This window comes from Molossus molossus, unplaced genomic scaffold (assembly GCF_014108415.1).
Source record: "Molossus molossus isolate mMolMol1 unplaced genomic scaffold, mMolMol1.p scaffold_m16_p_1, whole genome shotgun sequence".
In the NCBI taxonomy this organism is placed as follows: Eukaryota; Metazoa; Chordata; class Mammalia; order Chiroptera; family Molossidae; genus Molossus; species Molossus molossus.
The window spans coordinates 125,477,545-125,493,139 of NW_023425344.1; the positions used below are offsets into that span (position 1 = coordinate 125,477,545).

At 39.3% G+C, this 15,595-nt stretch overlaps 1 protein-coding gene across 6 annotated transcripts in view; it reads right to left on the bottom strand.

The window, feature by feature from the left end:
* CCNY (cyclin Y) overlaps positions 1-15,595 on the bottom strand; it is a 290,463-nt gene that overhangs the window by 95,596 nt on the left and 179,272 nt on the right. For 5 of the 6 annotated variants that reach the window (XM_036261758.1, XM_036261749.1, XM_036261741.1 and 2 more), the window contains one exon: positions 6,961-7,035. In XM_036261758.1, coding sequence (XP_036117651.1) covers positions 6,961-7,035 — 75 coding nt within the window. Of the gene's footprint in view, positions 1-6,960; positions 7,036-8,817; positions 8,950-15,595 lie in introns of those variants that run through there. The other variant, XM_036261769.1, reaches the window with a different exon arrangement.

A 15,595-nucleotide genomic window follows, 5' to 3' on the forward strand; every position in this document is an offset into this window, starting at 1 on the left:
ACAAGAAGAAATAAAAGGCATCCAAAACAGAAAGGAGGAAGTAAAAATGTCATTATTTGCAGATGACATGATATTGTACATGGAAAACCCTAAAGAGTCCAACAAAACACAACTAAATATAATAAATGAATTCAGCCATGTAGTAGGATACAAAATTAACACCCAGAAATTGGTGGCATTTTCATACACCAATAATAAACTCTCAGGAACTGAAACTCTAAGAAAACAATCCAACAACAAAAACAAAAAGACACCTAGGAATAAACTTAATTAAGGAGGTAAAAGACCTATATTCGAAAAACTATACACCATTGAAGACAGCAATAGAGGAAGATACAACCAAGTGATAGAATATATAATGTTCATGGAATAGAATCATTAAGCATCATTAAAATGTCCATACTACTCAAAACAATCTATAGATTCAATGTAATTCCTATTAAAATACCAATTGCATATTTCACAGATCTAGAACAAATATTCCAAAAATTTGTATGAATCCAAAAAAGGCCCTCAACAGCCTCAGCAATCTTGAACAAGAACAACAAAGTTGAAGGGATCACAATACCAGATATCAAACTGTATTACAAGACCACTGTAATCAAAACAGCCTGATACTGTCACAAGAACAAGCATATGTTAGTGGAACAGAACAGAGAACTCAGAAATCAACAGACAAATTTATTATCAACTAATATTTGACAAAGGAGGCAATAGCATACAATGAAATAAAAGCAGTCTCTTCAATAAATGATGTTGGGAAAATTGGACAGGTACATGCAAAAAATATGAAACTGGACTACCAACTGACACCATACACAAGGCCCATTCAGTGTGGCTAAGTGATTGAGCATCACCAAGCACCAAGAGGTTGCCGATTCGATTCCTGGTCAGGGCACATGCCCAGGTTGTGGAACAAATCCCCAGTAGGGAGCATGCAGGAGGCGGTTAATCCATGTTCCCTGGCATCAATGTTTTTATCTCTCTCTCTTTCTCCCTTCCTCTCTCTCTAAAATCCATGAAGAAAAAAAAATTTAAATGTAAGTCACGAAATCATAAAATCCTGGATGAAAATAGAACATAGGCAGTAATATCTCAGACATCTCACATTAACATTATTTGTTCCAATACATCTCCTAGGACAAGGGAAATGAAGGAAAAAATAAACTATCGGGACTACCTCAAACTAAAAAGCTTCTGCACAGCAAAATATACCATCAACAAAATGAAAAAAGACCAAACCACTGTATGGGAAAATGTATTTGCCAATGATATATCTGATAAGGGGTAATCGCCAAAATATATAAAGAACTTATACAACTCAACATCAGGAAGACAAATAATCAAATTTAAAAATGGGCCAAAGGAGACTTCCGGTCAAGATGGCGGCATAGGTAAAGGAGGTATCGCGTCGTCCCACAACCACATCAAAGTTACAACCAAACTACAGAACAACCATCATTCAAAACCGCCTGAAATCAAGCTGAATGGAAGTCCTACAACTACAGAATTAAAGCAACAGCCACATCCAGACTGGTAGAAGGGGCGGAGGCGAGAGGGGCGGAGGCGAGAGGGGCGGAGGCGAGAGGGGCGGAGGCGAGAGGGGCGGAGGCGAGAGGGGCGGAGGCGAGAGGGGCGGAGGCGAGAGGGGCGGAGGCGAGAGGGGCGGCGGGCTGGTCCCACACCCAAGTGTGGCGGATAAAAATCAGGAGGCTCCCGTGGCTGGGAAGGTCCTTCCTGAGGACTGAGGGGTCCCTGTCCCACACCAAGTGCCCCGCTCAGGGTTCCAGTGCCAGGAAGAAAAGTCCCCATAACTTCTGGCTGGAAAAACCAGCGAAACTGAGGCTCACGGAAGCTGAAGCGGCTGGAGCCCCAGGCAGTTCCTTAAAGGGCCCGCGCACGAACTTATCGGACTCTCTTCCTCTTAGCTTGGAGGGGAGGCAATTCGAGGGGCGCCAGAGACATACAGGGAAGAACTGAGCTGTTTGGCACTGGAGCAAGGGCTGGAGAGGGGGCTTTCTCCTGGACAAACGTGCTGTCAGAGGCCTTTGTTCCTTTGGTGAGCCCTTCCCTGGGGCGGCAGACAGTCTCCATATCTGGGACTCCCACAACCTGACTCACACTGGTAGCTCCGCCCTGGGGACTCCCTGAGGACCCGCCCCACCCCACCCAACTTTCAGGCCCACCCAAGCTGTTGCCACTTGCTTAACCATAGGATTGGCCTGTCTTGAATCCTGCTTCAGGTTTTTCCTAAATTCGTTCAAACGAGCAGCATCTGGTCTCAGCTAGCCCCATAACCTCTCGTTAAGTAATACACTGAAACAAACACAGGGAGGCAGCCAAAATGAGGAGACAAAGAAACAGGTCCCAAATGAAAGAACAGAACAAAACCCCAAGAAAAGAACTAAGCAAAATGGAGATAAGCAACCTAATAGACGCTGAGTTCAAAATACTGCTTATAAGGATGTTCAATGAACTTAGTGAGAACCTCAGTGAACTTAGAGAGGGCCTCAAGAGCATAAAAAGGACCAGTCAGAAATCATGGATGCACAGTTAGAATTAAAGGAGGCATTAACTGAAATAAAGAATAATTTACACAGCTTCAATAATAGAGTATGTAAATCCAAGGAGCAAACCATCGATTTGGAATATAAGGAAGCAAAAAATCCCCAATCAGAACAGCAAAAAGAAAAAAGAATCCAAAGAAATGAGGATAGTGTAAGGAGCCTCTGGGACAACTTCAAGCGTGCCAACATTCGCATCTTGGGGGTGCCCGAAGGAGAAGAGAGAGAACAAGAAATCGAAAACCTGTTTGAAACAATAATGGCAGAAAACTTTCCTAACTTGGTGAAGGAAACAGACATACAAGTCCAGGAAGCACAGAGAGTCCCAAACAAGATGAACCCCAAGAGGCCCACACCAAGACACATCATCATCAAAATGCAAAAGGTTCAAGACAAAGAGAGAATCTTAAAAGCAGCAAGAGAAAGGCAGCTAGTTACCTACAAGGGAGTTCCCATTAGGCTGTCAGCTGATTTCTCAAAAGAAACTTTGCAGGCCAGAAGGGAGTGGCAAGAAATATTCAGAGTGATGAAAACCAAGAACCTACAACCAAGATTACTCTATCCTGCAAAGCTGTCATTTAGAATCGATGGCCATATGAAGAATTTCCCAGACAAGAAAAAGTTAAAGGAGTTCATCACCACCAAACCGTTATTATATGAAATGATGAAGGGTCTTTTTGAAGAAAAAGATAAAATATATGAACAAACAAAATGGCAATGAATACATATCTATCAACAATGGAATCTACAAACAAAATGAACAGGTAGAACAGAAACATTCTCATAGATACAGAGAACATTTTGTTGGTTCCAGTTGGGAAGGGGGTTGGGGGAATGGGTGAAAAAGGTGAAGGGATTAATAAGTACAAATTCATTGATAGACTGACAAACCTCAAAGGGAAAGGGGTTGGGGGGGGGGGGAATAAACCAAAGAACTTATATGCATAACCAATGGACACAGACAATAGTATGGGAAAAGGCGGGAGGGGGGCTGAAGTGGGAGGAGGGGGTCAATGAGGAAAAAATGTGGAGCATCTGTAATACATTTTACATTCAACAATAAAGATTTTTTTAAAAAATGGGCCAAAGGAAATAAGCCAAACAGAGAAAGACAAATATCTTATGATCTCAATTATTTGTGGAATACAATGAACATAACAGTCTGAGGAACAGGGTAGACGCAGAGACGTGGAAATAGGGTACAGACTGACAATCCTCAGAAGAGGGTGTGCGGAGGAGGGAAGAGATAAACCACAGAACTTATATGCATGTACGCATAACCAATGGACATGGACAACAAAGCTGGGGATGGGGTGGGGGTGGGGGGTGGGGAGGAGGGTGTCAATTGGGAAAAAAGGAGAAATATCTGTAACAAAAATAAATTTTAAAAAAGGAGGGGGGTGCCAAGGACCTGAATAGACACTTCAACAAAGAGGACATACAAATGGCTGAAATATGTTCGATGTCACTAATCGTCAGAGAGATTCAAATTAAAACTAGAATGAGGTATCACTTCACATCTGCCAAAATAGCTACCATCAATACATCAACAAACAAGAAGTGCTGGCAAGCATGTAGGGAAAAGGGAACTTTTGTGCACTGTTGGGAATGCAAACTGGTGCTGCCACTGTGGAAAACAGTATGGAGTTTCTTCAAAAAAATTAAAAATGGCCCTGGCCGGTTTGGCTCAGCGGTTAGAGCGTCGGCCTGCAGTCCAGAGAGACCCGGATTTGGTTCCCGCTAAGGGCACATACCTCGGTTGCAGTTTGTCCCTGGCCCTGGTCGGTCGTGCGGGTGGCAGCCACTTGATGTGTCCCTTCACATCGATGTTTCTTTCTCTCCCTCTATTCCTCTCTCTCCCTCCCACTCTACCTGAACAAAAAATGGAAAAATGTCCTCGGGTGAGGATAAAAAAAAAAAAAAAATTAAAAATGGAACTATCTTTTGACCAACCAATCCAAATTGTGGGGATATCTCCAAAGAATCCCAAAACACCAATTAGAAAGATTATATGCACTTTTATGTTCATAGCAGCATTATTTACAATAGCAAAGATCTGGAAACAACCCAAGTTTCCATCAATAAATGAGTGGATATAAAAGATGTGGTACATTTACACAATTGAATATTATGTGGCTGTAAAGAAGAAACTTTTTTACGACTGCATTGATGAACCTGTAGCTTATTATGCTAAGCAAAATAAACCAGTCAGAGAAAGACAAATACCATATAATCTCACTTATATGTGGAATCTAATGAACAAAATAATTGATGAGCAAAATAGAACCAGAGGTATAGATATATGGAAAAGACTGACAGATCTCAGAGGGGAGGATGTGGGGGGTACTGGAAGAAATTAACCAAAGAACAGATATGTATAATAGTCCACGAACACAGACAACAATGTGGTGAAGGCTAGGTTAGTTGGGGGTTCAGAGGCTAGCTAAAAAGGGTAAAGAAGCAGGGGAATGGGGGACATTTGTAATAGTGTCAACAATATTTTTTTTTTAAATGAAGGAGTTTGCAGGACAAATTCCTGAATAATCAATTCTCTAGTAATCTATTAATTCACCAATGAATTAACTCATTAAAGTTATCAAATTTACCTATCTTAAAACTTATTCTTTTAATTATTTATAAAGTAACTGTTCATTAGATGGACTTGTTTTCAGAAAATTGACCTGTTTGATGATAGAAAGTCAAAAGAGAAGGAATACAAATGGCAGCAAGCACCATAAGCACTCAAGAGCTAAAGGAGGCAAAATTATTCAAGCAACCTTAGCACATACCCTCCACAGAATGGTGGCTATGAAAGGAAGATTCCCATGGAATAGTGAATGGAAAGAGAAAAAGAGATTGTATAGAAGCTTTTACTAAATAGAGTAGTAGAGAAGAACACCTCAGGGAGAAAGGTATTGGTTATGGTTCCTTTTCTTGTGTTTAACCTGTGAGACTCAAATAGGTACACATGTTGAATGGAAAGCTCTTGCAAAGAGAATTTGAAGCAATGAACAGAAAGGTCAGATGAATTGATACCCTCTGTTCCAGAAAAAAAGTGGGGAAATAAGATCTGCAATAAAGATGAAGGGAGAAGATATATACTTCCCTGACCCCTTCTGGAGTAATTCTTCTGTTAGGTCACACAATTGTTGAATCTCCTTTTACCATGATGATCAAGGTACGTGTCATCTGCTTAGAGGCTCTAATGCAATTCCATGTGAATCTAATTAGAAAATTTTCAGAATGATGTTCCACTGTACCCTGAATTCAATGGAAGCAAGACCCAAACCCAGAAGTATGCCAATCTTGTAACTGGTGTTCACAGCACTAACATTAAACACACAAAAAAAGTTTTTAATTCTCATTTTTCTTTGTCCCAAACCCTCATCCCCACTGTCACTTTCCTTCCCATGCAATATTCTACTCTTCCAATGGCTTCCCACATTACCAGGCCAAGAAAAGAATGTTTTGTTTAGTTTCTACCCAATACATTCAAAACTTCACAAGCATTTAAAGCCTACAATGATTTATTCTTATTCTTGAAAACATTGACATTTTTTAAAAAAATAAATGCACTTCATTGTCTGAAATCAAGTCACTGGTCTACTTAATTTAAGATCACCAATATTATATCAGCATTATACCATGTCAAAATTGTTATCTAATCATTATTGAGGTGTTATCAGTTCCTATAATGAACTTCCTATCTTAAATATGTTAAATTATTTTCTAGTCAATTGAGGATCTTCTCTAAATTGGAGCTTAGCAATATGTCAAGAGTCAGGGATAGAATCACATAGGACTCTAGCTAGCATTAGAATATAACATCCTGGTCACAACATCATCATTTAACACCTTTCTCCTGCAACTCTTTTCTATAGGAATCCAAATGAGAAGGTTCACTGTATGGTATAAGCTTTATCTCTCCTTTGTAGCCAAGGGCCAGGAAAAAATAAGATAAGCTGGTACTGGAAAGAGGAAAAAGAAAACACAGGAAAAATTCCACACACACCTGTGACAAAACATTATTTTGCTTTCTTTTATATACCGTCTAAAAAAACAAATACTTCTAGATCTTTAGAGAATTTATGCAGAAATAAATTCTCAAAAAAATAAAAATTTGTTACTCTCAAAATAGAAACTACTGATATAGAATATACATAGCTAATTGGCAAAGTTACTTCAAATAGAAAATTATAAAAACATAATTTAATACAAAAGAAAGAAACCCCAAAAGAATCACCATCAAACAATATACTTCGGAGGTCATTATAAGGGATTCTATTCTTATCTTGAGAATCACATCTAGTGGAAAATCAAGACTTAGGCTAGTAACCAACATGGGGTTTTGGTTTGTTTGTTTTAAAAAAAGAAGAAACATAAATTAGCAACCTACCGTCTGTCTGAGATTTACTGAGAAATATTGTGCTGGCTCGAGGATGGTCTGAAGGATTGAATTCCATGTTCAAATCTTTAAAGAAAAAAAAAAGAAAATACATGAATATCCATCTGATAACTAAGGCAAGTCAAGATTAATTTTCCATTTTTTCAACCTTAAATTGCTAATATATGCAAAGATTCTGAAAAAATACTATAGTTATTGTGTTCATAGCTTTTTCTAGGTTCAATTAAGAACACTATTATTTAGAAATCTGAGAAAGTCATATATCAAAATTAGACACTTAGCTGGAGATCTATTAGCCTAAAACTCTATTTTCTTTCTTTCTTTTTTTTATTAATTAATTTTTGTTACAGATGTTTCTCCTTTTCTATTTTCTTTTTTAAAGCATGCGCTGTACCTGGGAACTACAAAATACTAGGAGAGACTTACAATATGCAAGTAAAGAGTTATGTGCTACAACTAACTCATCTAAACTTAAAGTTAAATGAGTGGTATTTCCTTGTTAAAAGTGATTTGAAAAAATAAGCTAGCTTTAAGCCACATTAGAACTCATACTCTACTTCATTTTGATTATTTTCTGACAAAGCAAAACATCCTTTTTTTTTTTTTTAATCCTCACCCAAGGACATTTTTTGCATTTATCTTCAGATAGAGTGGGAGGAAGAGAGGGAAGAAGAGAGAGGGAAAAACATTGACCTGAGAGACACATCAAGTGGTTGCCAACCACACAATCCCAACCAGGGCCCAGTACAAACTGCAACAGAGGTATGTGCCCTTAAAGTGAACCGAACCGGGCCTCTCTGGTCCGTGGGCCAATGCTCTAACTGCTGAGCCAAACCGGCCAGGGCACAAAACATCCTAAATCAATGGCTACAAAATGACCATATGTGGGCATAATCTGGGACATAATGTGTTTTATTTGATTCACACGTTTTCTTTTATTTTTTTAATTTGAGGCAATGTGTAATTATTTTTACATTTCAAACATATACTACAAAGGAAAACAATCTGTATTTCCAGCTTCTCTTAACAAGTCAGATCATTTGGCAGTTCCAGGCCCCACCCCAATGGCCACAATCTGCTGGAACACAGCAGCTGCTGGCCCCTTCAGGTGGACTCTTAGGTTCCAGTCCCCAGTGGTCACTCCTTTCACTTCCCTGACACTCACTGGGTGCTGCTCCTCATTTTGACATTTGTACCCCTATAGGCATTTGGTTTTATAATCACTGTCTCAGAACGATTTCCAAGGGTCTCCATAGGCTTGTCAGTAAGTTATATAAACAATTTAGAATTCCATAATAGAATTTTTCCAGTTTAAAAAAATTATTCCATAAGGAAAGACTGAGTAAGCAAAACAAAAGAATTAAGGTAGGGGAGGAAAGGGAGACCCAAATTACTAAAAAGTCAGCACGATCTTAAAATTGGCTTTCAGCATCATAAAAAAGCTATTTTGAGTTCAGTCATTTCAATAAATTTGTAAAGAAACACATAAGAAAAGAAAAGACAAGGATGGTCATATATATACACTGGAGGCAACACCTAAACACTTATCCACAGAGACTTATCCTCAATAAGCCTTTGCAGTGAGGCAATTTTCCTTCCATCAGCCAATTTTTCTTACTGTACTGTAATTCCTGGCCTGTTACTGGGTGCTTGATTAAAGAAACACCTATTGAATCTTAAATGCTATTTCAACTATCTGATGTTTCTTCTGCGACAACTATTAAAACAATATATAGTATATGAAGTGGAATCGGACCGTCACCAAGGCAAGGGTCTGTAACAAGTCCCCAGGCAAATGAACAATCTGCAACACCACAAAGACAGAGCTGTTCTGAAATATCACCTGACCTTGATGTGAAATCTAGGACTCCTTTGAGACAAAACTGCTCTGGGTCCTCTCCTGCAGTGAAATCTAGCACACCTCCAAGACGAAGCCAATCTGGGTCATCATCTCCACAACCCAAGGTGAAGGCAGTAACATCACTAATCCAGAGAGACATTCTGGTTCATCTTCTCTAAGTCTCATTGGAGTTTTGATGGAAGGAGAAAGATAAGCAAAAGGACAATTTTTCAAACTTGTCTCAATTTGAACTAGATATGGTTAAGCCAGGAATTTCCTGGTGAAATGAGCCTTTATGAAAGGTATTCCTGCTCAACCAGGATTTTGTTATAAAAGAGTTAAATAACAAATGTGTTACTAAGTTTTCTTTTTCAGAGTATTCTGGCACATGAAAATTGAAAGTATCTATGTAATTCCAACCATGATTAATTCAGTTAATTTAACCAATCATTCCCATAGAAAAGTAACTGTGAAATCATTGTGCATGCAGTACTTCCTGTGGGGGCGGGGAAGGGGGGGCAACACCAAGAATTCAGTTCACTTGTCCTGGATAGTGTTGGCACACCAAATTCTTACTTTGTTCCCTTCATACCCAACTCAGATTCATCTACCAGATTAGCTGCTTTTTTGTTTGGAGCCAACAGTGGAGTCAAAATAACATAAGACTGCCATTTCATTTGGAATTGAGGCTTGTTTTAAATTCAAGAAAGTCTTGAGGACAATCCCTGACTCCCTAAAGATTAGGATTTGGTGCTATTATGTTCACAAACCCCAGAAATTGCTAAGACTGGGGGACTTTACAGACTCTGAGGGCTTCCAATAAAAAGGCATTTGTTACAGTAAACAACAATAGTTGGAACAGCTATTCCAAAATTTAAAAAATCATGTGAAAAACATTTTATTCACATGGAAATAAAATACCTTATGTCATTAGGTGAAGAAAACAGCATGATACCCTTCTGGGGAAAAAACATACATAGACACAGAAAACATTAAAAGAATACACACTAATATTTGGTTACCTTTTAATAATGGAATTGCACTTTTTTTTTTTTTTTTTTTTTGCTTTTCTGTGTTTTCTACATTGAGCATGTTTTAATTGGTTTGCTTTTTCAGCTTCTGGGATACTAATTATTTTTAAAAACAAGTTGTGAAAAATGATTTGAGCTCTTATTATCCACTACGTGGCTGGACTATTGTTTCTCCAGCACATGCTGGTGGCTCCCAGGAGATATCCCAGAATTCCCTTGGCTGTGACTGTTGGACCCGTCCCAGAAATCAGGGAGATGCACACGCCATAATCAAAGATGAATCTCCCCACCAACACTGTTCACCTTCTGTAGGAACTCACAATTAAAAGTGATTGGCACAGAGGGACCCCTGAGTGGAGAAGCCCTCATCCTGACACCAGCTATCTTGTCTCTACTGTACACACACACTTCCTGGTCTAAACAGAGCCATAGGGAAAAGGGTAAGATGACTGTTTGTTCTCTGCAAATCCAAGCAGCAGGAATCACATTTCACATTCTCCCTATGAAGTATGACACAAGGAAATAATTGCATTTTCCTTTAAGGCTGATCCTATGCTCACTGTACCACATGGCTGACAGGCCAGGTAACATCTCTGCCTAGTTCAGTGACAAAAAGCAAGTCATGAAGAGTTCAGAGAAGCCTTCAAGATCAGGGTTTGACATGATACTCACAGATGAGATGAGTGAGGCTGAGAGAGTTATGTAGCTAGATGATAACAGAGTGGACCAGAACTCTGGTCTCCAGTTGGAATTCCATAGTCCAGAGCTTTGCCCACAGTCCCTACTAGGCCAGACCTTGCCTCAGATCCCAAATGCTCACATACACTTTCTAAAGTTCTCTCTGGAACTTAAACTTTGGAATCTAGATCCTAGACAAGATAGGAAGTTTCCACAGGAAAAAAAGTCAAGGTAATTTCTACTTCTGGATATAAGAATCTGCAGTGCTGCTGAGGAAAATGGAGATCATCAGCGAATTTTTATTTGAAAGCACAGCCAGATGGTTATACAGGTTAGGGAATAACATTCACGAGCTGCCAGGACATAGCTTAGAAAAAAAGCATTCAATAACATGATGGTTTGCATTATTTTTCAATCCTAAACCAGATTTATATTTTAAAACTATAGAGTATAAAGTAATAAAACTCTACACCAGGGGCAAGCCAATGGACTAACTTTAACTTTGTACAGGACATGTCTAAAGGACAGATTTCTCTGAGTAACCTTAAATATGAGCGTGGCAAAATCAAAGAACCCAGCTATTTATGAGATTTAAATAGCAAAATGGCAGAGTATAAAGGTACGAAGAATTACCAGGTGTTTCCTACAAATCAAGTTTAAGGGGGTAGCCCCAGATCTCGAGGAGAAAAATGTTAATTACAAAATGTGCTTAGGCAAGGGCACTCCAATTTTGGAAAGAACAAAAAAATGGGAAAAAAAACATTCTCACAAGCCAAGCAAAATAAACTTGCCATATCAAACCTAAGATGTTCAGTCAAGTGCGACAAAACAGCTACACTAGCCACACAGGAAAAAACAAAAACACCTGACTTTGGAGATTCAGAACAAATGATGCCACAAATGTGTACAATGAATGAGTCAGGACACAATCATAAGAGTGCAATGGTCTCAGTTTGGCTCAGTGATGTTTCTGATTGGCAATTAAAATGAAGAAACTCCTGGAATATTAAACTTAAAATTAGAGATTACAGATTGTAAAGACAGAAAACAGGTCTCTCTTTACCTTGTGGCTTTTCCACAATTTATGAGAAGCACCTGGTAATTAAAACCCAAGACTGTTGGTTCCTTTAATACAAATGGCAGGACAAGATAATGCTACACTCAAGTTTACACTCTACACCCCCTCCATTCAGTTTTAACAGCTTCTGGCTGGTTAGCAAGAATTCTTCCTCCCCATTTCCCCTTTCCCTTCCCTTCTCCCCTTCAAACAGATGTCCCTTTTAAACTCTTCATAATTTTTGTTCTAAGCTTGTTTCACAGTTTTGGGAAAAAATGCTGGTAAGACAGTGCTCAGTGCATCTGCCTGACTGTTTCCAGGAAAACAAACAAGATGTAACTTGTCAAGACAACTCCCTCCCTTCCTTGTCGCTTAGCAACAATGACTGTTTGCTCTTTAAAAGTGCAAACCAGCCCTGGCCAGTTTGGTTCAGCGGTTAGAGCATCGGCCCACGGTCCAGAGAGACCCGGGTTCGGTTCCCGCTAAGGGCATGTACCTCGGTTGCAGTTTGTCCCCAGCCCCAGTTGGGGTTGTGCAGAAGGCGGCCACTCAATGTGTCCCTTTCACGTCGATGTTTCTCTCTCTCCCTCTCTCTCTATCTGAACAAAAATGGAAAAATGGCCTCAGGTAAGGATTAAAGAAATAAATAAATGAGTTGAAAGAAGAAAATTAAAAAAAAAAAGTGCAAACCACTCTTTCTTCCCTGACTGGTATTGTCTATCAATCAATATCCAGCCCTTTACTCCCTTGGAAAGTAAAAGTAATTTCCTCCCTGCATTTCTTCTGTTTCTTTGTGAATTATTTCATGGCCGGAATCACCAGCCAAACCCTAACATTCTGGTGGCCCACACGGGATCTAAACTTCTCTTCTCCTCTAACTTCTGAGACTTGCAAAAATGGGAGCAGTGGACAGTGGCAACTCAACCTGGCCTAACCCCCTAATCCAACCTCTGGAAGTTGTGTTCTTCTCTCCTCCTTACTTTCATGGACGCTCTCCTTGGTGCCTCTTCTCGTTGATCAGCAGTAAGTTTCATTGGTTCTGGGGACAATAACTGCCTCTAGGTTTGGAGTGACAGTCTCCCTTCTCAGTCCTGGGTTGGATGGGAAAGCCCAGCACTGGGTCTGTCACTTTGGGATTCAGTTGCAAAGGACACTTCTAGCCATCTCCCCATTCGGACTGATCTCAGGTCCAAGGATGCTTGCATCTGGAATGGATCTAGATTTCGGTCTGACTTGAGTCTCTAGGGACACTTGGGTCTCAATCAGATCTCTAGTTTGTCTGAGACCGGGACACCCCTTCAACCCTTCCCTTCCCTTTCCCTCGGCATGTTATTGTCCCTAGGAAGTCCTTCTTCCTCTACTCCTTCAGTCAACCCCACCTAAGGACGTCCCATTGGATTGTCTTCTTAAGACCTGGAAGACTTTAGGCCTTACTGAAGCATTGCAATATGACTTGGCCACAGTAAAAATTAGATGACCAGAAAATCCCACCCCAGAGTGGCTCTCTTAATCGTAACACCATTCTCCAATTCAATCTTTATTGTCACCGTCTTGGCAAATAGTCACTTATGCTCAGGCCTTTTTTGAACTGGCTGGTTACCCTAACCTCTGATGGTCCTATCATATGTTCTTTCTCACTCCCTCTCATCAACCTCCATAGTCTTCAGTCTCGGATGATCTCCCCCTGTCTGCATCCCCAATCCCTCTACTTTAACATCCTCTTCTGTCAGCCTTTTTCCCTGGTCCCCTGACTCCCACCTCCTTCTCTTCCTTCTATCTCTCCTCAATCTTTGCCCCCTTTTTCTGCTGGCCATACTAGTTTGGGCAATATTTCTAGGGGCCTTCCTGTCCTATGAACCACCTTCCCCTCCGAGAGGTTGTAGAAGCAGAGGGCATTGTCTGAGTTTATGTCACTTTCTCAATGTTGGATCTCTCCCAGATCAAAGTTAAGTTCAGAAGCTTTTTGGCCAATCCAACTAAATTTACTAAAGAGCTTAAATATCTCACCCTTTCCTATGACATCACCTGGAGAGATGTCCACATCACTTTCTCTACCTATACCACACCAGAGGAGAGAGACTGCATTTGGACCAACATTAAGGTAATTAAAGGAACTTGCAAAGATTCTAAGGCAAGTTCAAAGAGGAAAGTCTCAGGAGTAACAGGTATCCTGTCAGTGACACGGGGCAAGCCAAGAGTGATGGTTCCCTATGGAAGGCATCCAGAGTACTCCAGGTATTTGTAATCCACACATTGGAGCATTTATGAATTATTTCCAGTGCTCAATACACACTTCCAATGAGCCACGTACAGCATTTTAAAATCTTGCATATTATTTGTTCTTTATGTGTTGAAATTGTGTATTGAATCTAAAATTGTGAGCTTTATACCATTCTTTTATGTCATCTCATAATTATTATTTACCACAAAATTGTTATCTTGGAATGCTATATCTTAGAGACAGACAAAATTCTTTATCAGTTGCATTATAATCAAGTCTATAACCATGTCATTTTAGGTTGGTCATTTACAGGTTGTTTTGTTCTTTTTTTTTTTTTTTTTGGTACGTGCCCCTAGCGGGAACCGAACCCAGGACTCTCTGGTCCGCAGGCTGACACTCTAATCTCTGAGCCAAACTGGCCAGGGCCATTGTTTTATTCTGATGCATTTGGAAATATACTAATTAAGTCTTTAGAAAGGTCTGTAAAAAGGACTCTGACTTACTCTAAATTACAGGTTTCTAAACAGGTCATCTCTTTAAAGTAGATAAAAATTTATGGAACTCTAAGGAATAATTAAATTCATGAAAATACTGACAAATAATCAGGACATGCAAAATTGGTTACATGGGACTGAATTAAGTGAAAATAATTATTATTCTTGTGACTGTTCAAATATGGCTCATTTTTAAAAAGTCTTCCTGTTTTCCAGATATTAAAAGAATATATTTTTATTTCCCTAGAACAATTTGACAAATTATACCTTCATAAACAATATTAAAGCATTTATATTTTTCTCCCTACCTAATCCCTCCAGAATTTGGCAATTCTCAATGCATAAGTATTATTTTCATGACAATATATATTTATTTACAAAAATCCAATACTAATTTGTTCTCTTTATTATAGAACACATAAAATCAGACCCAGATTGTGGTTTTATTAAAAAAGACTTTGACTGGAATGCCTGAAAGAAACATGCCAGGACTCTGGATGTCACCAGAAAGACATAAGGAACTGAGATTGACTTTGAAGCCAATAAGAATTCCTTGGGAAAATGGCCTAAAATATTGCTTGATCAGTGGTTCATGGCCACATTTCCAGGTAAGTAATGAAGTTTTCTTTCCTGAAAGATGCCAAGGAAAGAACCTCAAGACATTTGGGCACCTCAAAATTTAGGAATCCACCTAAACCCATTCAGGAAAAGCCAGGCTTGGCTTCTATGCCCTGAGGGGCTGACTAAAGCTCAATCTAAAGGTTCCTTATAAATTATAAAAATTCCAGCAAAGAAAAACTTTAAAATCCTATGTGATTAACTTGATCACAGTTGCTATTCTTATTGCATTTATACAAATAATCAAGACAAATTTAAATCTGGACCTAATGAGTCTCTTTGATTAAAAAAAAAGGGGGGGGGGTAATTTTAGGGAGAGAAATTCTGTTTCAATAAAAAAAAATCACAATGACCAACTGTAAATATTGGGCTCTAACACAGTTCATTGTCATCAGAGTTTCAAGTTTTGTTTCTCCCTATTAACTGAACTGATTCCTGAATTCTTCTAGTTGTCTTCAACTCTCCAAGCAAATGTTTCATTTTTAGCTCCCATCCTTTACCTGGAAATTTTGAGAAGTACTAATGTAATGTCAGCCATATAAACTTTACCTGATCATCTAATTATAACACCAGAGACATTTAAACTACAAATAAAAAAATACCTGGCCATGACAGGTTTGGCTCAATAGACAAGAGTGTCGGCCCACGGACTGAAGGGTCTCAAGTTCAATTCCCGGTTAAGGGCAC